This window comes from Synchiropus splendidus, chromosome 15, assembly GCF_027744825.2.
Source record: "Synchiropus splendidus isolate RoL2022-P1 chromosome 15, RoL_Sspl_1.0, whole genome shotgun sequence".
Lineage (NCBI taxonomy): Eukaryota > Metazoa > Chordata > Actinopteri > Syngnathiformes > Callionymidae > Synchiropus > Synchiropus splendidus.
In genome coordinates, this window is record NC_071348.1 from 4,864,229 (window position 1) to 4,890,083 (window position 25,855).

The following is a 25,855-nucleotide window of genomic DNA, read 5'->3' on the forward strand; positions in this document are numbered from 1 at the left end:
TTATTCAAAGCAAAATGCACCTGTATAAAGTGACAGTGCACAAAGACGCGACTGAATGTGTACCATCACACATAACTTATTGTCAATTAAAATGTCAAGTACTGGTCACGGGTTGGTACCAAGAAGAAGAAGAAGCAACCTGGAGAAGTGTAATCACATTTACTCTTCAAAATGTTGACCCAACCTCTTGATTTGCCGTGTTTATCTCGGAGGTGGCGACCCGCTTCTTTAATCCCTTCACTGCCTTTCTTATGCAAAGGCGTCCGGGCCAGTGGTATCAGCTGAAGACCGTCTGGTGTTTCGCAGAGCCGTTAGTGACCCATTAGCACTTTCATTCAAGCGAAATTTTGCTCTCAGTTCTCGGGTCTTTGAACTTCAGTGGCGGAAAGTTACAGTGGAACGACGGCGTCTCGTGTTTATTGGGTGAACAAACTATCAAAGGCATGCGGCTAAAACATCATTAGCATTGCTGTTGAACCACTTGGGTTTTCCTCATCAGAGGAAAATGCAAACAAAACTTTTCTTCAGTCTCAATTTCATTTTGTTTTTATGGATTTGAGTAGCTTGTTTTGTTTGTAACATCAATGCTGCTCAGTTGCAAGACAAAGATATTCGCTCACAGAGGGAATGAGAAGAGTGAGTTTCGAGTCGGTTGTCTTCAAATATCACAAAACAAAACTGAGGTGAAGGTGACACACCACTAGATTTCTCTCCCCAGTTTTCTTGCTCATCCTTTCAGCACTGGGTGCCTCAAAGGTCACTTGAAGATATTGAAAAATAGATATGAATGCTGTTTAACTTCAAAATATTGGGGTGAATTACTCCCTCAGTTATTGTAAACAGTAGCCCTAGTTTGACTTAGTTTGACTAAAATATCCCCTATAATCCCAACATGTTTTGGCAAAATAAACAAAGTATGCAGCCTGTTCCGGACGCTGTAGAAAGTGTTGCCTTCATGATGAGTTGGGAAGTCGTTCCCGGACAAAAGCTGGCTGACGATGCTGAGGATCTCCCGCCCCTCCCCACGGAGATGAGAGCCGAATCTGATAACAGGCTGCTTATCAGTGTTTGCGGCCACAAGTAGTCAGCAGCCGATGCCGTGGATCTCACTTCTGACATCAACTTGATGCCATGTAGTCTTCACCCTCTCAGGTCAGCGCCACAGCTTCCTCTCAGTCCTACTCCGAAGATCAACTATTTCCCCAAGATTTCCCCAGGAGCAGTGTCTTGGTGAGTCGCTATGTATTTTGGGTGATTTTCAATGTGTCTTGAGTGGTAAGGAGCTGATACAGATGTAATGCCACTGTCTGATCTGGGGAACATCACAGATGTCCTCACGTGGAAAAGTAATTGACTGTTGCCACCTCTGATATCCCAGGAGGGTCGCGGATCAGAATCCTCTGAATAATTTTGATGTAAGTGTGAAGATAACAGCGACATCTAAGCTACTATCGTGAACACTGGGCAGCATTTGTAAAGTAACTCCGGCTCACTTTCTGGTTAAAATGGTGCCATTGTTGTTGCATTAGAGGACAACAGAACTCAGCAGTTAAGACTCCGTTAAGAATCCTCACAGAATGTTATTTTTGCAAAAATAAAATGTAAGTATTTTAAACCTTTGCTGATCCCTTATTGAAACCATTGGAGAGATTAAATATTTGTCTTACAGTAGAATAATAATTTTTTTAATGCAGCTAATAAAGAGCAGAAAATCAAACTCTAAATAGTCGTAAATATGTTTCTTTCAGTTAGAAAAATATGGAATGCGGTATTGCATTCGCACTAGTATACTTTGCGTAAAATTAATTTATAATATTGTAATTGGTAAAGCGAAGCGAAACAGAACTGTATTTGGGCATAAATTGTTGATAATAGTGCTTCAGATTAAAGATCGTCGGAAAAGCTATCCTCCCAAAAAAAAGTTATAGTTTCAGCAACAATTTTCTTCAAAAGAGGAAACTGCGGTCCCATCGCCGCCGCGCCCATTTATCTCTTCACACCATCTTCATGAGAATAGATCTTCAATAAAGCATCACGATGGTTCCTAATCCGCAGACGCAAGTTCACCTGAGGGAGGAGTCGCACAGTCCCGGCAACATTTAACCAGCGATCGAAACTGGACTCAGAAGTCATGCTCGGAGGAGAAGGAGAGGTGTTTTCCTCGGCCAAGGACGCCGCGGACGAGCGCAGCAAGTCGCCCGTCCTCGGCGCTGAGGACCCGGCCGCGGCAGGAGGCGGCAGGTTCACGGAGCCCGCTGACCGCTTCTACGCGCCCCACAAGCAGAGCCCGGAGACGACGAACCCGTGCTCGTTCGTGCCCTACACCCCCAGCTACAGTCCGTCAGGCTCGGGCAGGTACCCGTCATCTCTGCGGCTGGGCTCCGTCCTCCCACCCGCGGGCTTTTCTCCGCCCGCAGCCGCCCGCAGTCACTTCAGCCCGGCGTATCAGATCGGGCAGAGCGCCGGGTGCCTCTACCCGCCGTACAGCGGCTCAGGCCCGGCTCTGAGCGGCATGAGCATCCCAGCGGCGGGGCCCGGGATGAGGGCCCAGGTCTACCTGTGCAACCGGCCTCTGTGGCTGAAGTTCCACCGACACCAAACGGAGATGATCATCACCAAACAGGGCAGGTAAGTCGACCTTCTCAAAGTGTATTTTAATAACAATTCATCATTGGAGTTATTCAGTCTAATCTGCCGGGTTATTTGATCTCGCAGACGCATGTTCCCGTTCCTCAGCTTCAACATCGCCGGCCTCAACCTCACCTCCCAATACAACGTGTTTGTGGAGGTGGTTCTGGCCGATCCGAACCACTGGAGGTTCCAGGGTGGCAAGTGGGTCACCTGCGGGAAGGCGGATAACAACAGCCAAGGTAGTGCGGAAACCAATTTCCTCCTTTCGCTCGCCACTCTTGCTATTTTTTTTTGCTATAAGTTGGATGCGATCTTTTCCAGGGAACAAGATTTACATCCACCCCGAATCTCCGAACACGGGGGCCCACTGGATGAGACAGGAAATCTCCTTCAGCAAACTGAAACTGACAAACAACAAGGGGACCAACCCAAGTACCTCACAGGTCAGTTCTTTATTGATGTTCAGTTTAAAGTTATTCAAAATTTGAGTTGTACATTTGTGCTTTTAGTTGTCTGACAAAATAAAATAAAATAAAATGCATTGACTTGACTATTTTAGATAATAACTCAAATTTATTGGAAGACACACTCAGATCTACTCAGTTGCTTAACTTGTTAAGTCAGAATTGATTATATACGTGTAACATAACATTTCCTTTTTATTGACTCAATGATTTTAAGTGTAAAAGTGTAAATCTAATTCATAGTCCATGAATTTAATATTGAAGTTCTTCTGTGCATCTACAGTGACAGAGCAACAATAATGAAATAAAAATAAATAAAATTAAAAAAAAATCAAATTATTAGTGGTACATACTGAGCCGATGTGTCTTTTGAGAGTCAAACTCACAGATACCTTTGCTAGTCATCCAATAACATGAGCTGGCTAATGGCGAGGTGTATAAGCAGTAGAAATAACAATAAAAACTCTTAATATAACCCTTGAACTCTTAAATAACTAGCCTTACAGAACATACATTATTTTACTTATTCACTGTCTGATTTACTCAAACTGGGAAAATGATGTGACCAAATGACAACACACCCTGAAGTGTCATGGTTTTCATTTTTGTCTGCAGATGATCGTCCTGCAGTCGCTGCACAAGTACCAGCCGAGGTTGCACATTGTGGAGGTGACGGACGACGGCCTGGACAGCGTTGCCAGTGAAACCAAAACTCAGAGTTTCACCTTCCCTGAAACCCAGTTCATCGCTGTCACAGCCTACCAGAACACTGATGTAAGGAAGCGCTTGTCTCAGCAGGTCTTCTGATGTCAGCCTTTCGTGGGAAAATACAGTAGTGGTTTACTTGATCATCCTGATGATCAAAAACACACAAATGAAACGATGAAATCGGGACATTTGTTGCAAACTTAATGAAATGGAGAAACTGCAAGAGACCAAAAAGAAGGTTGTGGTGCTGAAGGAATTGGCTTGAGCTATGAATTTTAATTGTGATCCCAAATACAAATTGATTTAAATTTGTTTCATTTTTAATGTTTTCTTTGGCCTACATCATAAATAAATAGCAAATGTATGTTTCCCATTCGCATCACTCAACATTATTATTATTATTATTGTTGTTGTTGTTGTTATTATTATTATTCACAAGTCTGAACCAACACAAAAATAAAGCAGGCTAAATGTAGTGGAAGATACATTTATTCTAAATGATAGTAAATACTTACTGCAGCAAGATGCTGATAAATAAATAATCATGTTCTTTGTGTGTTTCAGATTACACAGCTCAAAATTGACCACAACCCGTTCGCCAAAGGATTCCGAGACAATTATGACTCGTGAGTATTTCCCACCTGCTCCCGGCGATGAGTCAAAGGCATGTGACTCAAGATTCCATTTGTTGCAGGATGTACACAGCGCCAGAGAGCGACCGCCTCACGCCGTCTCCCACCGACTCCCCCCGCGCCCACCAGATTGTCCCCGGGGCCCGCTACGCGATGCAGCCCCTTTTCCAGGACCAGTTTGTCAACAATCTCCCCCAGAGCCGCTTCTACAACAGCGAGCGCGCCGTGCCTCAGACCAACGGCCTCCTCTCGCCCCAGACGGAGGAGTCGCAGAGGTGGCTGGTGACCATGCAGCAGGGAGCCGGCGGCGCCGGCAGTAAACTGGACCTGATGCCCTATGAGGGGGACTACTCCAGCTCCCTGCTTCCTTACGGCATCAAGTCCTTGTCCATGCAAACGTCGCACGCGCTCAGCTACTACCCGGACACCTCCTTCAGCAGCATGTCTGCGGGGTGGGGGTCCAGAGCGGCGGCGGCCTACCAGAGAAAGGTCACCCCCAGCTTGCCGTGGTCCCCACGACCCAGCCCCACTGCAGCCTTTCCTGAGGACAAGCTCAAGACACAGATGGAGGAGGACGTGAGCAGCGGCGGTGGCGTGCTGTCCAACTGGAGCGACTTGCAGTCGACAGCTCAGCCTCTCGACAAGCCGGACAGTTATGGCGCGGCCTGCAAGCGACGGCGCTTGTCTCTCAACACCTCAGAGGACTCACTTGTGGACATTAAACGAGAGGATCTGGCCTCCAGCTCCTACAGCAAAGAGCCATCGACGTCCAAAGGCATGGTGACCTACTATCCCTTCTACACCAACCATTGAAGTGTTTTCGGTTCCTGCGCACTCGCACATCCATCTTGTGATTTTTTTTTTTTTTCCCAGAGCGATGGCACAACACACATATTTATCAAGCGGAACTTTTTCGTGCCTCAGTCTTTCACAAGTGACTTGAATTATGAAGCAAAGCATTTGTTTAACAACGGTACTGTGTCCGTTACAGAATCTGCCTTGACGGAGAGGGCTCGTGTTTACAGAGTATTTATTGACAAAGGCCTCTACGTGCACTGTTCAATGTCAGAGTAACATGCTGTACATATATACAGTTTTTCTGATATTTGAGATTAAAACTTGAGTGTTCTACCGAGCGAGTCGTCATTCATGGTGAGCCATATTGCGTCATGATGTAAGAGATTAAGAACTATGCAACGTAACAGGTGTCAACCCCAGGCCCAGGGGCCAAACCTGGCCTGCCACGTCATTTTCTGTGGGCCACATATAATTGTTTGCCCAGATTTTTCTTCAAAGCTCTAAATTAAATTCCAATAATGACCAGCAAAAATTAAGCGCTGGTTTATCTGGAGTCACAGCAACTCGGAAAAACTGATGAATGAATGAATCAGGAGGTGACACACGATGCGTAAGTATGTTTGTGCTTCAAAAGGCGTGTTTGTGCTCCAGTTCCCTGTTAAAGAGCACCGGTGATAGATGCTTCAACAATAAAGGTGGATAGTATCCAGTTCGGACTGTGTATAAAACGCTGTTAGTCATGAAGTCCTGGTGAAGAGCTGAGCCAAAAGCCAAAGCTCCCCATCGACCAGATCACAGATATGAATGGGTTTTCTCTGTAGAATGTCTGGGCTCTAAAAAAGATCAAGCCCCATCATCCAGCAGGGAATGGGAGTAGAACAGCTCCTCCACATTGAGAGATGCCAGTCAAGGTGCCTCATGTTTTTCACTGGGTTTCCCAGTCATCCCCAGCCGCCAGGAGGCCTGGGACCCTCTGGAGAGAGGAAGAGATGGGAATCTTTACTTTGGCTGCTGCCCCCGCGACCCAACTCTAGATACATAGGAAACTGTATAATTATTTGAATCAGAGAATCAACTTATGATAGAAGTTGAGGTCAACAGGACAGGGAATTTCTGCACGTCTGAGATGGAGTGAAAGTGTGGGGGTGAAGAGGATGGGTGAGAGTGTGGCTCCCTGAGGAGCCACCACTCCGGTGCCCACCATTGTGGACACACAGATGCCCATTCTGATGATGTCAGGCCAGCTAAAGAGCTCGTCCTGCAGTTTACGTTTCCTCCGCCTATGAAAAAGCTACTCAATATTCAAGTATTGGAGTAAAATTAAAAGGAAAAAACACCCATCTTAAAAATTATTATAATAAATTAAAGTATCTTTGGAATAGTGGTCAAGCCTGAGACGCAGCAGGAGGGTAGAGCAGCTTTTCTTTCTCAAGATTGAGAAAAACAAACTCCAGAGGGGGCACTTTTCTCTTCCAGGGTGAAGGACCTGGCGCTCTAGCACCTCTAGAGGTCACGTCCCTGTTCTGACCTTATTGCTCCTCATTTTCACGTGACGCTTGAGTTTAGAAAAATGGAGTCTGGCGCTATCTGCTGTTTATAAGTTGTAACTACATGAGCTGTGAAGTTGACTAGAAAAATGTACATGAAAAATGCAGTCAACAAAGACTTACCTTAATCGTTTTACATTCATTGTTAATGGTGTCAAAGTAAAATCGAATGATTCAATTCACCGTCACTTTTAGACTTTCATTTCTCCAACTCAAAATCGTTTAAGTAATAATACTAATAATATTAATAATACATAAAAAATACTCTGAAATGTCATCTTAAATTACATATACATTTTATTAACTATAAAAATGTATGCGCTAAATATAAAAAAAGCGTATAAACATATACATTCACCGGTCAAAGCTGCGGAGAAAATGCAATAAAAGTATGTGGGGGAAGATGCTGGTCAACGATTGTAGCCGCTCACTTGTGTCTTTCTGGCCAGTTTCGGGGGGTTTATTGAAAGGCACACAGGAGTTGACATGACTCGCTGGAGCATCACTGCTCAGCACGCACTGACAGGCAGCGGAGTAACCCACTTCTCTCCATGAACATCTGTCGCCGACGCCTGTGAGCGGGCTCCACAGCAGAGCACAGCACCGGGCTCTACACCGACAGCTCGTCCCACCCTGGTCAGTCCACATCCTCGCTTACCGTTGTTGACGGCGAGTTTTTGTTGCTAACAGTTAGCATGCTAGTTAGCGTTGGCGTTAGCGCACTGTCTTGTGTTTTTGAGTCACTTGAAGCTCACGCTGGATGCTAGAAACACGAGGCGTGACAGCACGGGGACGTGTTGGCCACCAAAGTCCGTGTGCTGTCATCTATGGACGCGGACTTGTTCGGGTTTGCTGCTCTCAAACGTGACATTATTCGACATTGTTTCTGAGCTAACCAAGAGGGCCTGCGTGAAAAGTGCTAACTAACAGGCGGGTGTAATAACTCGGGTAAATTAGTCAACACTGCTGGTGCTTATGTTGTTACACAAGTGTTCAAAGAGCAACTGTTTACTGGTGTTGACTAAAATGGAGCAACTATTTGTTGTGAGAGCTGTCTGACAGAGATAACAGTTACTGTTTAACTTGACCGATCGTTGTCTGGCCGTGTTTGTTGTTCACAGTGTCATAAACATGAGCCTTAAAACCGCATCTGACACTGTGGTTTAACTGGACGCCACTGTGCTACAAACTATTCTTGCCCTGTAAAGGTTACTGTTCCAGCAACAGGTGCGCAATCATTATGTTTTTTTTGTGTGTGTACAATAATCTCATCAGTGCCAGAGCAAAATATGGCTTTCTGGCTTTACAACTTCAAAGAACTGACTTTATTATGCCATTACGGTTCAATTTCATGAGCTCTTATTCCTTGGTTACAAAATGTAAATTCAGTGTGTGACGGTTCCAAACTCTATAATATTTCATTACATTTTATGAACAGGACGTATTATGACTGCGATAAGGCAGGGGAAGCTGAGTGTCTAAATTCGGCATAAGTGGGCGGCCGTCAACCAGGAAATGGAGAGAATAGTTGCTGGTAAAAATAATTTGGAAAGTACCGCATAGTTAAATATTGACTTATGATGGATGAGGTTCATCATGGCTGCTGTGTGTTGTGTAGATGTGCGACTCTGTCTGCGACTGTCTCATGCCCTCTTGTAGCTTTATATCCAAATACAAGTTCCACAGACAAGTCACATTCTCTGTGTTTGTTTAAACTTAAAGCCTGTTGAAAGGCTTGCACATTTTACATCTAGAATTTGAAACATCAGAAGGTGTTTAAAATAGATGGGTATTCATTGATATATATCAGATTTCTTTATTAAAATGTCTTATAAAAAGAGCAGGGCTTGTGTTTTTTGGATCTCCTCAGGTTGGCTGTTACAGGTTTCATTGTGTCTTCATGTCCGAAACCATCTGTCCTCACAGCAACCTGCTGCACTGAATTTCTATGGGGATGGATAAAATTGAATAAAAATAAAATGTGCCAACATGTAAACAGATATTTATGCGGTGCTACTATCACCACCATTTAGAAAGGTGGCTCAATAGTGTGTACAAGCAGTTGTTTTCACAGTAGTTTTCCCTAGCAGTGTGTTGTCCTTCTATATGTCCATAAGGGCTCTGCTCAAGCATTCGTGGCATATGGCGCTCTGGTGGAGGTGCAGTGCTGACTCTGTGCTCTTTCCCTGCTTCACCATGTCTCCTGATGTCAGTGGGATGAGTAGCACTGGCATGAAACTCCGGAACCACCTGGTGATGTCAGAGGAAGTCTTGCTCTGTCGCGCTGTGTTTGGCTCTGGGCTGGGGTAGAAATATGATGAGGAAAACAAGGAAGCAGAGAGATGGTGTACAGTAAGGTGTTATGAGGTGGGCAGCACACTGATGCGGCGTGTGAGGAGCCTTCTTAAATCATTTTGATTGTCGACTGTTTCTACACTTTGGCTGGAATTTTTTTTCAACACGTTCCACTTTGTTTTCCAGGGCACCATCATGTTGGTCTGTCGGACTTGAAGCAAGTTGAAGACAACTTGAGCAGCTGCAGCCTCAGAACTGCAGCCTGACGCGTAAAGACATGGGGAACACAGCCACCAAGTTTCGCAAGTCTCTCATCAACGGCGATGAGATTCTGGCCTGCCATTTATACGAAAGCAATGTGCAGTTTAAAGAAGCTCTGGATCCAAATGCTACATATGGAGAGTCCTACCAGCACAACACTCCTCTGCATTATGCTGCTCGACACGCCATGGCACGTTTACTCAGGTCAGTGTTGTCAGAACTCTCACCTGATTTCGTTCCCTACAGTGGCAGATACGGCTCAGGCTGTTGACTTTTGGGGACACCATTTGGATGCCCACCATGTCTCAGCTGAATTTGACATTATGTTGCAAGTTAGTTTTTTATTTGTTATGACAATAACACGTATAATAAATATATATATAATATTTTACTCTGCTGATTTGCTGTTATAAACATTTTATCTTTTTAAAAAGTGTGTCATTTTATCATAACTTCACTTGTATTATACATTCATCTTTATGTATTTAGAAATATGCTCATAGGCTCATAAAGAACAAGCATGTAGTACTGCTTTGCTAAATATAAGTTTGTGGGTTTTCAGACTTTGGAACGCCCTCATGAATTCTTAAGTCTGTCCGTCACTCACTCGCTCTTTGTACCTCACTCCAGGTCTTTTCTTCTAAGCAAAGATGGAAATCCTAACAAACGTAACATACACAACGAGACTTCGATACACCTTCTGTGCATGGGACCCCAGATCCTCACCTCAGACGGGGCGCTGCAACCCAGAATATCCCGGCCATATGAAGATGAACACAGACGTGCGCAGTGCCTGCAAATCATTCTGGCATGGACCGGAGCAAAGCTGGACCACGGGGAGTATGAGAGGGCTGATATCAACGCGACAGACAATAAGAAAAACACATGCCTGCACTATGCTGCCGCCTCGGGCATGAAGACCTGTGTGGAGGTAAAGACACAAATTACTGGATTGTTTACAGTGGGTCATTGTTGAAAAGAGTTCAGTGAGCTGGTGCAGTTTTCCCTCCTCACCCAACACTTCTCAGGAATCAATCTTCCTCTCACTAGCAGCTGCATTGTTTTCTCGGAATCAAGGGGGTGAAAAGATTCCTGGAAATTCTTGTGCTTCTTTGGGAAACTGTCCCACACACAGGGGAATCTAGAAAACTAACTTGCCATTGAACTTGTTTTGTGCAGTCTTCATACGTACCAGGTTTATGTTTCAGAAGACTGAACGTTTTCTGTTTCTTATCTGAAATCTATCGCTCATGTTTTCAGCTTCTGGTCCAAAGAGAAGCAGACCTTTTCGCGGAGAATGAAAACCGTGAGACTCCATGTGACTGCGCAGAAAAGCAACACCACAAGGAGCTGGCGCTGTGCCTGGAGTCACAGATGGTCTTTTCTCTCGCCCCCGAGGCCGAGGGTATCGAGGCAGAGTATGCAGCCCTTGACCGAAGAGAGGTACACTTTAAATACCAACATACGAGAATAGGCTGCATGTGGATCTGCTCAAACAGTGTTTACTCTGCTGTTCTGACCCATCTTGGTGTCATGCCGTTTTTCTGCGCTGATGCCCCTCCAATGTGACCCCCAATTCTAAATAAGGAGGATGTTTGGCCCACATTTTAGCACTCAATTGTCCAGAATTTCCTCTGGAATTGGACGCCATTACACAGTAACCATGATGATGTATGCTTTCCTGTATAGTTTGTGTTACTTCATCACTCTTACATTTATTCATAAAGCACGTTTAGATGGTAGTAATGCCCCCTCACAGCGAGGAAAATGAAAATGCACTGGACCAATCACTACCCCATAATGCCTCTCCATAACCCAGGGGGAGCAGAGAGACTGTCAAGGTGGATCATGCTTGGGAAGACTGGAATTCATTTGTGGTTTCATTGTGTTGCATTATTGGTATTTCTCTCCTCACTTCTTGTTCAGATATACGAGGGCCTGCCGCCGCAGGATCTGCGCAGGCTAAAGGATATGCTGATAGTGGAGACGGCAGACATGCTGCAGGCGCCTCTCTTCACTGCTGAGGCTCTGCTTCGCGCCCATGGTAAAATAAACTCTGCAGACCCACATGCACCCTGACCCTCACATGGTACAGACTCTGAGTCGTTTTCTTCACTGAGTCTAGTTGAGAATCTCTGATGTGATCAGATCTGCGGTTATTAATACGTACGTCATAAGCAACGACTGCAGCAAAGAGTGAATTTGTTGAATGAACGGCAGAATGATTTCATTCTCCTGACGCCAATGAAAACTTGGGTGGAGAGCGAGACATGCAGCTCAGATTAGTGTGTTTTCAGCTATCTATTATTCATTCTAACCTGTTCTGTCACCGACCTTGCTGATCAATAACAGAACTTTACTTTCCTTGTCGCTCCTTTTAATATTGTTTAAGTACTGCCGTACCTTGATTTCTCAACTTTAGAAGTTCTTCTGCCGGGATTGTTCTATGAAACTCCAGGTTAGAGTGGAGACGTAGTCACTTCATCTGATCAGCCCTGTTGCTCTCTGAATTCCAGAATGTTCTGGCGACAAACATATAAATATTCTGGTGCCCAGTAGCGGCTCTGTTCGCCGATTATGGAAATGTGACGCCCCTGCTCTTGTTAGCTCTGTGCTCCACCTCAGAAGGTAGTGGAGTGGAGTGTCGTGGATGGGTTGAAGTCGGGATCATGGCTTGCTTATGTTTATGACAGAAGGGTACGGCATCCTTTGAAATCATTGCAGAAGTTGGCTGTTTATGTCTTGACAGCTTTGTTTCAGAAGGGTATGTCACAACACGTCATGGTGGTTTGTCTCTGCCCTGTGAGAAGGGGCTGGTCAGGTTGTCCCTGGGGATTTCAGCAGAGAAGCCTACAAACATTGATTCAGAGTTTGTCCATGGTTATTTATGCAGTCCAGGAGGTTACAATCCATGTTTTTATTTCTCTTGTTATGCAAATGCAGCAATGCTGCTTCTGAGCCTGTTAAAAATCTCTTCAACTGAATCCTTCCATGTCATTCATTTCTGCCGTCAGTCTGTGTTTGACAAATGTATGTTATTTAAGCAGAGCTTCATAGTTAATGCTTAATGTGAAAACTTTTAATCCCAACTCTTTTGAAAGCCCGCGAGCACACAGATATGGTAATATCCAGTGCTTAGTCTTAATTGAATGGTGATGGAGGCGAAAGCACTGCAGCGTTCATCATCTTAACAGGTCCATTTGGAGTCTGTGGCATTTGATCGTCACGGAAACGTGTCTCACAGCCGATAATGGGCGAATTGCACAGTTGACCGGGTCGTGTTGCTTATTTCCGAGGGACGCTTTTTCTTTTTTTTTGTCAGAAAAATCAGGAGCATGAGCCATTAAATATTTTCACCGAATACCTCTTCTGTTTTTGTGTTAATGTGCTGGTGCAGAGCAGTTCTAAATGAGAAACCCAGATGGCAGCAGGTCTGTAGTGTTGGCTTTATTTATTTTATTTTTTAATGCAGCAATTGTTGCCGCTGAAGTGGGATTTGTATGAGCCATTGTTTGGTTATGTGAGAAAAGAGGGATTATTGGCGTTTCCTCCTCCACTCCAGTGAGTCCATGTATGCATTCATGGAAGAAGCTTGGGTCATTTTTATTGGTGAAGTGCTTTACATTTATCCAAGGAGAACAGTGACTGTAAATTCAAGTTATGGATGCCTGTGTTTATGCAGCACACTTCTCATCGTCAATCCTGATTTTCATTTAGACCAGACACAGGATCATTTTTCTTTTTTGCTATCGCTATTGTTGGTATTATGGTGTGTTTTCGATTTTCTGTCTCTTGTGAGGTCCATTTTACCCGTAGTGTCATAATGTTTATTTAATTTCAGTTTTATTGCATCCCTTAATTACTGATAATAATAGTAATTATAATAATATCAATAACAGTTATTATTTTGTGATGGTTTTTGATCACTTGTAATTGTGTTTTTCTCTTCATAAATGTATGTATTCCTTTATTATTTTCCGCATATTGCAGTAGATTTCATTGTTTGGCTTGACCTTGCCACAATAAATCATGTGCCCAAGGTATGTCAGAAAATGTCATAGCAAATTCAGCCTAATCCGGACGCACTTAAAACAGTTTTAAGATTTAAAAAAAAACACCGTAGCAGAGGAGACTTTCTCTTATGTTAAGTAGTCAGTAATTAAATGGTGCAACGTTTTCTTGCATTTTTTTTTTGTAATTTTATTACTTTTTTTATTGGGACTCCTCTAACTCTTGCTTCAATTGCATTATATCCAACCCACTCTTGATATTTTCCTTCCACAGACTGGGACAGAGAGAAGCTCTTAGAGGCCTGGATGAACAATGCTGAAGAATGTTGCCAACGCTCAGGGGTACAGATGCCTAATCCACCTCCAAACGGCTACAACGCCTGGGACACGCTTCCCTCCCCACGGACGCCGCGCACACCACGGTCCTCCATCACCTCCCCTGATCAGATCAACCTCACTCCCACGGATGAAGACTCTGCAATGGTGACTAAACCTTTTCTTTCCAAAGATTCTGAAAGATAAGCCATTGTGAAAGCGTTTGTGTTGTACCTGAGAGACGTGCCTGTGGAAGGGTAGATGTCACCATGTCTATCCATTGTCTGTTTCATGAGGAATATATTTCTGAACGAGTCCATTTATTTTCCCTAGCAAAGGCAATTTTAAGAGATGAAACAGATAAGTGTTAGGCTACCCTGCCAACATTCTGAAGCTGTTTATTACCATAAAATAAATGAACAGCCTCCTATCTGTAGTCTTTCACCTTCACTGAACTTTCCTCGCTGTTGACTTCTCTCGCGCTAATAGTTCCTCGAGGGCAGAACCCTGTGAACTACAAAACAAATTAGCCAATAATATTCTTAAAAGTTGAAAGGTAAACACTTTATGATCATTAAAGAGCAGTGAAAGACAGGCTTTAGCTGCTGGGGCGTCTTCTACAAGCTTCTCTTTTGTTGCCTTGTGTAGTGAGTGAGCACAATCATTGAGCTGAAAGGCAGGTGTTGCTGCTCGCAGAACAACCTGTCCTCGCTTTGCTTTATTTATGAATAGTTTCCGGGGTACACTTGAGTGTGGTCATGGCAGCTGTAGATGTGTTGTCAGGGGAGGCTGGAAGAATGGCCGCTCCGGTGCTTTGTTGCCAGTATTACTGGATGAAAACATGGAACGACTTTCTCTTATTCCCACAACTTCCCTGTCTTCCCTTCGGTGTGCCACGCATTTCCGACTTGGAGACGTTGTCCGTGGTTTTCACAGTGTTTTACAGAGGGCTGCTATGCTATGTACTCGACATACAATGACATCAGCTGTCCTGAATGGCGCTGTGGTTCATGCATGCAAGACGGGATTGACACGTACTGTGAAGGGCAGAAGTGGATTTTTCTCAAAACAACCGTCCATGTTTCGTGTTTTTTCACCATGCAGAAGTGCGACTTTCAGAGTGCAACGGTGTAGTTGATCAAGTAACCAAATATGGCTGAGTGGAGTGTCTGTTTCCCAGAAAGTCTCATATCCCATTTTAATGAAAGACAGTTAGTTACTGTTACTGTTTTCTTGTTCCAAGTGTAGAGGATGATGAAGAAGATTAATTCAACCTTCAGGAGGAAGGACAGCATCTTGGCCTTCTCAGGCCAGAATGTGGCAGCACTCCAGAGCTGGAATTCAGTCAACATGTTGACAGAAATTCCTGAGGTGGTTCATAAAAGTCCTTAAATATTCATTGCTCCACCTGTCTGGCGGCAAAGGTTGCCTTATTTCCCTCTTCTATGTGGCCTTTCATCTCAACCTCTCCAGAACAAAAGCCACTCTTGCAGCTAGAGGGCAGCAATAACCACCTTTATGATACTCAAGAATGGGTTTAGAGAACAAGATGAATCACTAGAAAATGTAATCTATGACAGTAGAAACAAGCTTTTTCTAAGTTACTGAGCCACAAAATAATGCAGGAGAATTAGGACATTTTTTTGAAGACCAAGTAGAGTTAGATATTTCTTTTTTTATTTCCCTTTCTGCTGTAAATTGTATAATACAAGGTCTGCTGGAGAATATAAATATATACATACATTTATTACTGTGTTTTGAAAGTGGCTGTTTTTAGCGCTCTAATGTGTCTTGTCTCATGTTTTAACTGTTCCGTCATCATTCTTGCTGCTCTCCTTCTCCTTGTCTTTTACTGGCTTCTTTTGTGAGACTGGAAATATTGTGGCAGTAAAATATGTGAAATCTGGTAACCTGGATTGTAAACTAACCTGAGTGCTTGAGCTGTTGTAGTGCTGCAGCAGGATATAAGAGAGGGACGACATAAAATGAACATCAAACTATTTCATGAGCCAGCAAATGTTTGTGGAGTTTAGTGATGAATTTATATAAAGCGCTCACATTTTTTATATTGCAAAGGCCCTTGGTATTCATGAGAATTGTTTCAAGGTTTTTACTGTTATTGTATATTTGCAATCATTATGAAAGTAAACTTCGGCAGTCTGGTCATGACTGAGTCATAAAAAAGGGTTTTATGACCTCTTTAATCTATTAACCGCTGTTGTGTTGGTGGACTAAAGTACATTGATTTGGATGTTGATAACTCTGTCCTTGTTTTGTCTTTTCATTTGCTGTAGTAATAAATTGGTTGGATGGTAGAGTGTGGGCACCTTGTGTGGACTCCAGGGGCAGCGCTTCCCTCATCACTGACACTTGCAGTGCGAAAAGTGTCTATGAACAGCGTGAACTCATCTGTTTTCAATTGATTCTAAATTACCTGAATTTATATCAGTTGGGTCTAAATTAGAACTGAAAGCTTTTCTCTTGTCTCTAAAACGTTGTGATGTGCACTTGGCAATTTGACTGCATCTATTCCAGGGGTATGAAAAGGTTACGGTTGATGAAATGACATTCTCTCTCCCTCAAATCAATGTCCATGCGGTTGATGTGCCTCGGCTCCTTTGTGTCTTTTCCAAGGGCCATTCTGGCCGAGCCCCTCTGACACCGCTGTGGGTGTGAGGAACATATTGCTGGCCCAGAATTGGGGACAGTTTAATGTCACACCACGGCTCCCGCACTGGTTCAAACTTTATTAACACATTGTTACCTCGATGATGACGCAGCGTTCAGGTCCCAGAAGGTTTTCCCAAGAACGAGTCATTTGATATGCTTAGCGTTTTCCTTCTGAACCTTTAAAGATTTCGACTTCCACAGGAAATTCAGGAGCAGTGCATATCTTCCAAGCGCAGTCGCAAGTCTCTCTACAAACATATGCATCGGTTTCTAGTTGATTCTCAAAGGACAGATTTTTAAAACTTCTTCAAAGGCTTTAATATACATCCTTTCGCATGTAGACGTCTTCATGTCGCTTTTGGCTTGACATTTTTATATTTATTCCTACTACGTTCAGCTCAACATTTCAGAATATATTCACTTCCTGAGCGGTTCACTCATTTTTAGCACATGGTACACGCAATCGCTTTCCACTGACTCCTCTGTTTCCTCCTTAGTGTGGCATCTGCATGTCTTCCATCTCTGTCTTCGAAGAACCTGTTGACATGTCTTGTGGTCACGAGTTCTGCAGAGCGTGCTGGGAAGGGTGAGTTGTCTGAGGGAGGATGGACTTTGAAAAACAACCTGTAACACTGTCTTTTTTTTCCTCCTTCCAGCTTTCTAAATCTGAAGATCCAGGAGGGCGAGGCTCACAACATATTCTGCCCCGCCTTTGACTGCTATCAGCTCGTCCCTGTGGAGGTCATCGAGAGTGTGGTGTCCAGGGAAATGGACCGGCGCTACCTGCAGTTCGACATCAAGGTCGTCCAATTAGAGATGAGACAAATGCTTTCCTCCCTAAATCTCGCTTCCGACCGAAAGCTTGAAGGGGGCGAAACTCTTTCACTGCTCGTGGAGCCTTTTGGAAGATTTATTTGGTGTCAGTGTTGCGGCAAAACAAAGAAGGCTTGAGTTAGAGTCAGAATGTTTACTGAATCTTTTCTTCTTTTAAGCCAGTGGATGCTATTGCTGATGTCCATTGTTTGCATTGCTCCTTGGTCTATAATGAGGCTAACTAAAGTCAGTCGTTTTGGCATTCCCAGGCGTTTGTAGACAACAATCCTGCCATCCGCTGGTGTCCCGAGGCTGGCTGTGAGCGGGCGGTCCGACTGAACTCTCAGGCGCCCGGAGCAGCCAACGCAGACCCTCTCAGCTTTCCCCGCCTCCGAGCTCCGGCGGTGGATTGTGGGAAGGGCCATCTTTTCTGCTGGTCAGTGCTTTGTTCCTTCAATTTGGTATGAAGGGTGATTGTGGCTGAACTTTGTGTCGTGTTTTAACAGTGAGGTTGGACTGGATTAAAAGAATTGATTCCATTAAAGGTGTAAAAGGTGAAATCAAGTACATTTTCAGCCAGTAACTGACTCCATATAATTAAGAGAAAATAAAACTTAAAAAATTGTTTCAGTTTTTTGCAGCTGGAAATCATGTGGGCATTATAATCCAACATGTTTTTTTCAAGGGAAATTGCCAGCATTGGTGAATCAAAACAGAACCGAGGATGAACAGAGTAAACATGACAAAGGTTTAATACTTCAATCATCGCTTCTATGCAGAAGAACCTCAGAGTTTTATCATTGGAAAGTGTGACTGTTGAGACATTTCAACAATTTTTCGAAGTGAAAATGCAGCAAAATAGAGTTGCACCATCCTCATCCATTTAGTGTCATCTGGAGTGAAAATGTTTTGCCATCTGTGCGTTGCAGGGAGTGTCAGGGCGAGGCTCATGAGCCCTGCTACTGTGACATCTGGAGGCTGTGGCTTCAGAAAGTCAATGAGATGAGACCTGAAGAATGTGAGTGTTTGGTTGAGTATGACACATACTCAATGTAATTACAGTTGAATATGATGTAAAGGCACTAACTGCTGGCATCAGAACAGTTTGATGTGAACCATAGATCCTCCTTATTTAGGATAATTATTTGATGTATTTCAGCAAACAATTTTAAGTGACGTGCAACAAATGCAGTAATGGATGAGTAACTGAGATTGTCGGTCTGAAGGTGGAGCTGTCTGTTGTGATGCAGGACTGGTTGTATGTTATTCCTGACTTTGTAACGGCACATTAGAGGTGCTCCGATAATAAGCTTTTATTTCATTCAGGAGCACACGAGCATCTTGAGGGTTGTTAAGCAAATATATATCAGCAGCGAGCATTAGTCCATCAGAGCAGCAGTGTGTTCCTGAGATAATGGCCGTTCTCTCATTACGTTTTTATTTATTCGGTTTACCTCTCTTGTTTTAAGTGGCTGGAGTGAGCGAGGCGTACGAGGATGCGGCCAACTGCTTGTGGCTGCTGACAAACTCCAAACCCTGCGCCAACTGCAAGTCTCCGATTCAGAAAAATGAAGGCTGTAACCACATGCAGTGTACGAAGGTGGGCTCCACTTTAGAAGCATTTTAGTTGTGTCAGAATTATTGTGTATATATAAAGGAAGTGATGAGGAATATGGTTGACTGATGGTTTTGATGTCGCTAAATGTGCTGACTCATGGAGAAGTTCTCGTGGTGGGTTGGCAAAACAATTGCAACCTTTAAAGTCCTTGTACTTGGAATTGTATTGTTTGTGGAGCAAAAAGTTCCAGGACATACAACATTATCACAGAGAGGCCTTGACTCAAGAACACTTTTCCTCATAAGAAATGAGGAGAAATGAATCAATACTTTCTTTTTAACAATGTGTTCTATATGTTAGGAACAATGTAAGTGCTTCATATAGCAGAAATTATTAGCACGTTGTCATTCCTCCCTGCCTGCTGGGGACGGTCAGATTAAAAGCGTAATTGAAGTGTAGATATAAGTTTCACATAAGAGCCAAATCATTCTTGAATGTATTGGCTTTATAATATTGTGAAGGTTTATCTGTTTTCCTCTCGCTGCTTACCTAGTGGGTGGTTGCGCTTGCAAACATGAAATGAATGGCCTAGCCATTTCCATCCCAGTAGTGTCTTCACATTACCTGCTTGGATCAGTCTCTGGCGGCCTTGTTATTTTCCCCCAGACCACCTCTTGGTACTGAGCGGTGTTCGCGTGTCGCAAGGTTTCGGTCTGTGCTCGGCCCGTCATTAACTGCTGGGGACTCGGTCTCTCTGCCTGTTGCTTGGAAACGAGGCGCCCTTCTTTACTAAGGATTATTTCCCTGTCTTTTCACCGCCACTTTCCTTCCTCTTGTGTGGCCTTTAATTGCTAATCCCAAGCCTGTTGGTTTAACAAGCTGTCTACTGTAATACCAATCCTTCCTCACAACTACAATTGCTTTTCTTAAGCAAGAACAATAGGAACCCTCCATCATCACCTCTTTGGTGGTGGTGCTTTTCCTTTAAAATGACCTATACTTTTCTTGTTTCAGAGCTTTAATCGATTGATGACTATTGAAGGAAAAAACAAAGAAGGCTTGACTTAGAAATTTTACTGACTCTTTGCTTCTTTTAAACACCAGTGGATGCTGTTGCTAATGTTCATTGTTTGCATTGCTTCTTGGTTTATAATGGGGCTCGCTAAAGTCAGTAGCTTGACTTGAAAGAATGAACCAGAACAAAAGGGATCCTTCATCATGACCTATTTTGCGGCGTTGCTTGGCCTTAACAATGACCTATACTTTTCTTGCTTCAGAGCTTTAATCGACGCACAATAGAAGATTAAATTAAGTATGAAAAATGCCTCAAATTACATTGGAAAGATGCAAAAACGTAGATAAAAAGTGTTGACGTGTCCCCTCAGTGCAAGTACGACTTCTGCTGGATCTGCCTGGAGGAGTGGAAGAAGCACAGCTCGTCCACGGGGGGCTACTACCGCTGCACGCGCTACGAAGTGATCCAACAGGTGGAGGAGCAGTCCAAGGAGATGACAGAGGAGGTACTGAGACGGTGGCTTCACCTGAGTGATCGCACAGCTGCTGTGGCACTGTGGTCGGAGCGGTGGAGCCAGTAATGGGTCCCCAAAGGCTGCACAAGTGCTAAGACAAAAAAAGGAGTGTCCTGTTTGTCACAGAAGTGCCACATTAGCGGTGCATTAGCAGCTCTGGCTTGTTGAGGTAAAAGTTTCAACACCTCAAGACATGACTTCTCTGGAGGCTTTAGTGCAGCAGCTGCCCACGATCACGCGATTTCCTCACCACCGCCGCTGCTGTCCACGACCTCGGCTCTGCCAGCAGCTTCGTCACTGCCCGTTTGTTTATCACAGGCGGAGAAGAAGCACAAGAGCTTTCAGGAGCTGGACCGCTTCATGCACTACTACACGCGCTACAAGAACCACGAGCACAGCTACCAGGTGAAAAGGCCGGCTTTCAAATTCCAGCCCGACAGTATTCTGAACCGGATCGTGTTTCTCCGCAGCTGGAGCAGCGGCTGCTCAAAACCGCCAAGGAGAAGATGGAGCAGCTCAGTCGAGCCCTAAGTGGAAGTGAGCGCACAATCTGTCATAACTGTGTCGATCTTCATTAGGTTTGAGACGCGTCTTCATAGGAGCCTCCTTGCATCCCCAAGAGGAGACTGTTTGAATAGCAGCGTCGCGTTACACAGCTGTGCTTATTGAGAACACGTTTTTATGTCCAGTTTGTAAATCGGAGCGTCACGTCTGTTCTCTCTAACTGTGTTTCTGCCGGCAGGAGCCGGAGGGCCGCCTGACACAACGTTCATCGAAGATGCAGTCCTTGAGCTACTGAAGACCCGGCGGATCCTCAAATGCTCTTATCCTTACGGCTTCTTCCTCGAACCTAAGAGCACGAAGAAAGAGATCTACGAGCTCATGCAGGTTTACCTGACCGCTCCAGCTCAGCACCTCGCGGAGTGACGAATATCTCTTCTCTCCTGTATGACCTTTAAAACTCTGTCTACGCCCAGACGGATTTGGAGATGGTAACGGAAGACCTGGCGCAGAAGGTTAACCGGCCTTACCTGCGAACGCCGCGCCACAAGATTATCAGAGCGGCCTGTCTGGTCCAGCAGAAGAGACAGGAGTTCCTGGCCTCTGTGGCGAGGGGGGTGGCCCCCAACGACTCCCCTGAAGCACCCAGACGCAGGTAAGGAAGCCACGTGCACCTCCAATACTCCGGATCTTTCATCTAATTTTTTGTTTTCTTTTACACAGTTTTGCTGGCGGAACGTGGGACTGGGAATATTTAGGCTTCGCTTCACCTGAGGTGAGCCATTTCCTGTCTAAATAGTGTGAAGTGTGAAGCCTCCGATGACATGTGCTTTAGATCTGGCAACATCCTGTGATTCAAACCAAACTCCTGTCAGAAGAGCCAAGGCCTGCGACCCTGATAGCCAATCACATTCAATGCTCTTCTGAGGCTGAAGTCTCTTTTCAGTTAAATCCTAACCTCTGCCACGAAGCCGTCATCCGTTATTTTCATCTTTTCATTTCCCTGGCTTGACACTGAGGAACCAAAATGGCCCGAGTATGAATGTTATTCATCACTGGAACCTGCCATTTGGTTCCACGCTCCCCCGGTGAAGGAACTCGGCTCTCTGGCAAACACAGCAGCAGGTCGCGCCCAGTCATTTGTCGTCCAGTATTGACCCGCGCAGCTGACTCCGTGCGCCGCTGTTATCCAGTAGAGATCTGGTTCTTTAAACATTATTTGGAGTCTGAAATTGTGTTTATTTGGAGGCAGAGTCGGAGAGAGACTCGCACTGCTCAGCATCTCCTGAGGCTGTCTGTGATTCTTCTCCCTGAACTGTTGGATACACAAAAATGCAAGGCTTTCATCAAACCTAATCCGCTCAGGCTATTATAGATAGCTTTTCTGCGGCATGGAGCACACGTTCCTCCGCCTCCCACAGGGAGCCTACTTTGTTCAGCACTCTGATTTCGATGATTGAATTCTCATAGATCGAATGATCAGCTCGCCGGGAGCCACGCCGCCTCCTGACCATGGATGTGCCTTTAAAATTCAACATATAATAATGCTCAGGAAGACTCAAGTAGCAGACTTGACTTTAGTGACAATGTTCGCTCATGATGAAGACCGATTCACTGACTCGTAGAAAAGTTGACAGTGATCGACAGGTTTCATTTCCTGAGGCTGTAAAAAGTGATGGCGAAATTGTTCCGGAAAGGTGTAACGGCTTGTTCTTCTCAGGAGTACGCCGAGTTCCAGTACAGACGGAGGCACAGGCAGCGGAGACGGGGCGACATGCCCAGTCTCCATAGCAACACACCAGACACCGAAGACCCCAGCGACGGCTTTTCAGGTACCACAATGTTTTTGTTTTTCTAGCGTCGAGCAGTTGCTTTTAGAGGTCTCAGTTATCACACATTTGCGATTCCACTCAGAGATACAGAAGAAAAGTGAGCCACAGTTCCACCGCGTCTCCTTGATAAATAGACCTGGTTGATGAAAGCACATGTGTTGGCTCAGTTGACGTCCGCACTGCTGAATCAGAGACACAGTCCAAGAATGGAATGAACTGAAGTTACTCTCTGTTGAACTGGATGTCACATGTGGTGGGATTGAAAAGTCATTTTTGTTACTTTAAAATGTCAAATACAGCAGTCTGTTAGTAAGTTACTGTCTTTCATGACACAAGACTAAAAGTTTTGACCTCGTTTTTTTGGAGACGTGCCGCCACTGTGTTGCATCATTTTATTACATCAGAGAGCTTATAAATAAGGTGTCAAAACCCAAGTGCCTGTTCAAAGGGTTCTATTGTAGGTATTATTTTGTCATCAAAATACCATTTTCAAGTTATATTCAGTGAAATAAAATGGTCACCTCACTTGAAAAAATCTGGACTACAAAAATGGCCGACGTTTGGTCTTTTTGCTTTCTGATGTTTGCTTTATAGGAAGAGCTTAGTCCAACCAGACAAATACATGACCCTCACAGTCAATACCACACTTCATCATCTCTCAGGAAAGTGTTGAACCGTGGTGAAGAGGTCTCTCAGGTGTCTATACACAGTTGATCCCATGATCTTTTGTGGGTCATATTTGGAAAATACCTGGGCAAACGTTGCTGACATTATAGTTGATGCTAAAAACATAATCGAACCTGTCTGAGTGAGTCATTTTTCTGCTTCGTTCACAGACACACTGGAGGGTGGAGGACGTCGGCAAGGACCCCTGATGGTGAGTGTCACAGCTGCTCAGTGGAACCTGACTGAAGGTTAGACACGTTCGGCGCAGAGTCGCTTGCTAATTCAGCGACTGAGGTAGAATTGAAAATGCAGTTGGAAAAGTGTAATGGCGTGAAACGACGGCCCGCCGCGCCGCTGATGTTGCCGTGTTCTGTGCAGCCGTATGTGACTGTGGTTGGAGGGAGAGCCAGAGCCACACGCTCATGGATGTTTGTTCTGATCCAGGGCCTCGGTTCTCTGGAGGACGACGACCCCAACATTCTACTGGCCATTCAGTTGTCTCTGCAAGACTCAGGTATGACGGGAGGGGAGGCCCTGGCACAGGAGGCGTCCCTGGGTGCCATCGGCACGTCGCTGCCATCCCGACTGGAGCTAGGCTCCTCGGCCGTGGAGACTCTCCCGCGAGTGTCGTTGAGCAGCTCTGAGCTGCTGGAGCTGGGAGAGGCCTTCACCAGCCAGTATCCTGCAGCCGCCGGTGTGACTCAGCACGCCGAGGATCACCAGAGGGTCTACCGGTCATCTGTGCCAATTCCTGTGGCTCAAGGGGGCGGGAACTCGTCCACCGGCCTCTTCTCCTCCAGCGACACGTTGGACTCCAACACGTGCAGCAGCCACGATCCGTCGTCATCCTGTGGCTTAGCCGCCAACGCTAACCTGCTGGGCAACATCATGGCTTGGTTCCACGACATGAACCCTCAGGGCATCAGCCTGGTTCCCGCCACCTTCCCGGACACCAACCTGCCATCGGCGCACGCGGGTGGAGACCTGCTGGTGGAAGAGGAGGCGGCGCGGCGGGAAAACAGGAAACCTCAGGAAGCAGCGCCGGATTTCTGTCCCCAGATCGACACGGAGGAGAAGCAGAACGTGGTGGCGGTGGAGCGGCCGACCCAGCTGGACCTGGTCAAGCTGGAGAGCTCGCCCAACAAAGCCACCACGGGGACGTCAGCGGACTCTGCTGCGAGGAGAGGCTCCAAGGTGGTCCACGTGGACACCCCGCAGTGTGACTCAGACCAGCTGCCCAGCACCAGCTCTTCAGAGTGGGAGGAGCAGGTGCACCTGGTGTGACAGTGGGAACAGAAAGTAGCAAACCAAGAGGCCAAAGCTGAGGTGGAATGTAGGTGGAGTGAAGAATGTTTTAGGGCAAGAAGATGTTAGCGTCGCGTGAAGGTCGGTGCCAGACTGGCAAATCTAAAACACTAACTGGTTTAGAGGTTGATCTAATATTTATTGAAGAAGTTTAACTGATATCAAGTCTTTTCCTTTTTTATCACCGGAAGTAAGATGACTACTAACAGAGTGGAGGAGCAGGTGCGTTTGACCCCAAACACAAGGGCAACGTGTGTTTCAGTGCGGTGACTATAGGCGTGTTTGACCAGCGTCTAATTATTAACTAGAAACACTTGAGATCCACATGAAGGACACAAACACAGATGCGCTGCAGACACTGGTGAAGGTGAGGCGATGGATCTGGCAGGTTGGATGACCAATGTTTCATCCTGGATTTGTCGCGTGTGAAACGTCAGATGGAGTTGAAACGGATAAGGTCAGACTGAAGGAAGGATCGAAGTCGCCGGTGGCGTTCGCTGAGACACAGTTCTGATCCAATACCAGGTGTGACGGCGCAGCCCTGGACCGCAGAGGGAGCCGAAGTGATCCATTAACCCGACTGGACAGGGAACAATAGGAAAGTAGCGTTTGTCTCGGTTTTGTGGTGAAATACGTTTTGAGAGGAGGAGAAGTGTCCAGGTTTCCTCCTCCATCGGTGCCAAACACTCCGGAGCACAGTCACCAAGTGGATTTGTAGATATAGCGACTGACTCGGTTTCACTAACTCACCCACAGGGGGCGCCACTGGGGGGTCCAAAAGGTAGTTCTTCAACTCGAGCACAATCAAGTTCGGAGTCTCTGGGATTATTGTAGTTGTTTTTGAGCCTTGGCAGACTGCAGGGTGCGCGCGCCCGCGCCCGAAACACAGTGCCTTTCCTGTCCGGCGTGATCTCTCTGCACTAGCGCCGGTCCACTTTCACTCGCTGTTCCTCCGCACCACCGCTCACTTTCCTTTGCCGGGGTTTTTTTTTAAGACGCTAAAACAAGGAGCGCTATACTCGCGGTCCCTTTTTGACGCGACATTAGATTTCTCCAGTGCCATACGACGTAAGTGGATCCTTTTTCCCGCGCGCCGCGGCTCCATTGTGTTCGCCTCCGAGTACCGGCGCTGTATTAAAAAAAACAACACGACGGTTTTGTAAGAGCTTTTCTACGGTGAAGCGACTAATCCTTGAAATGCTGTTTGCACTTTGGTAGTTTATACTTGATACATTCCCTCTTTATATGAAGCAGGTTGATGTGTGAGGCCAATAAATGTGTGTTGACTTTTAACGTCTGTGGGCTGATCACTCCTCTCAT

At 45.3% G+C, this 25,855-nt stretch overlaps 2 protein-coding genes across 5 annotated transcripts; both read left to right on the top strand.

Annotated features, from left to right (window-relative positions):
• Positions 1 to 1,091: 1,091 nt before the first annotated feature.
• On the top strand, positions 1,092 to 5,473 carry eomesb (eomesodermin homolog b). Its single transcript, XM_053888055.1, has 7 exons — positions 1,092 to 1,230; positions 2,056 to 2,628; positions 2,716 to 2,870; positions 2,953 to 3,074; positions 3,711 to 3,869; positions 4,368 to 4,429; positions 4,498 to 5,473. Exons 2-7 carry the CDS (start codon positions 2,132 to 2,134, stop codon positions 5,246 to 5,248), a joined length of 1,746 nt encoding a protein of 581 aa, XP_053744030.1. The 5' UTR covers positions 1,092 to 1,230; positions 2,056 to 2,131; the 3' UTR covers positions 5,249 to 5,473.
• Positions 5,474 to 7,261: 1,788 nt separating this feature from the next.
• On the top strand, positions 7,262 to 25,828 carry LOC128771789 (ankyrin repeat and IBR domain-containing protein 1-like). 4 transcript variants are annotated; one of them, XM_053887535.1, is made up of 21 exons: positions 8,081 to 8,314; positions 8,994 to 9,147; positions 9,262 to 9,540; positions 9,967 to 10,267; positions 10,597 to 10,779; positions 11,263 to 11,380; positions 13,621 to 13,829; positions 16,829 to 16,917; positions 16,988 to 17,132; positions 17,414 to 17,580; positions 18,074 to 18,162; positions 18,614 to 18,744; positions 20,088 to 20,222; positions 20,550 to 20,636; positions 20,702 to 20,768; positions 20,974 to 21,119; positions 21,209 to 21,387; positions 21,456 to 21,507; positions 22,453 to 22,564; positions 23,401 to 23,441; positions 23,675 to 25,828. In XM_053887535.1, exons 3-21 carry the CDS (start codon positions 9,353 to 9,355, stop codon positions 24,512 to 24,514), a joined length of 3,279 nt encoding a protein of 1,092 aa, XP_053743510.1. In that variant the 5' UTR covers positions 8,081 to 8,314; positions 8,994 to 9,147; positions 9,262 to 9,352; the 3' UTR covers positions 24,515 to 25,828. The 4 variants fall into 4 exon arrangements, with proteins under 4 accessions (XP_053743509.1, XP_053743511.1, XP_053743510.1 ...); XM_053887534.1 differs by lacking the exons at positions 8,081 to 8,314; positions 8,994 to 9,147 and adding an exon at positions 7,262 to 7,416; XM_053887536.1 differs by lacking the exons at positions 8,081 to 8,314; positions 8,994 to 9,147 and adding an exon at positions 7,435 to 8,007.
• The last annotated feature ends 27 nt before the right edge of the window (positions 25,829 to 25,855 follow it).

Bases quoted from the DNA above. Each gene is read 5' to 3' on its own strand.
- eomesb (XM_053888055.1), top strand. From the start codon at position 2,132: ATGCTCGGAGGAGAAGGAGAGGTGTTTTCCTCGGCCAAGGACGCCGCG. The intron at 2,629-2,715 runs GTAAGTCGACCT...TTGATCTCGCAG, and splicing joins ATCATCACCAAACAGGGCAG to ACGCATGTTCCCGTTCCTCA. The intron at 3,075-3,710 runs GTCAGTTCTTTA...TTTTGTCTGCAG, and splicing joins CCAACCCAAGTACCTCACAG to ATGATCGTCCTGCAGTCGCT.
- LOC128771789 (XM_053887534.1), top strand. From the start codon at position 9,353: ATGGGGAACACAGCCACCAAGTTTCGCAAGTCTCTCATCAACGGCGAT. The intron at 11,381-13,620 runs GTAAAATAAACT...TTCCTTCCACAG, and splicing joins GGCTCTGCTTCGCGCCCATG to ACTGGGACAGAGAGAAGCTC. The intron at 21,388-21,455 runs GTAAGGAAGCCA...TCTTTTACACAG, and splicing joins CCTGAAGCACCCAGACGCAG to TTTTGCTGGCGGAACGTGGG.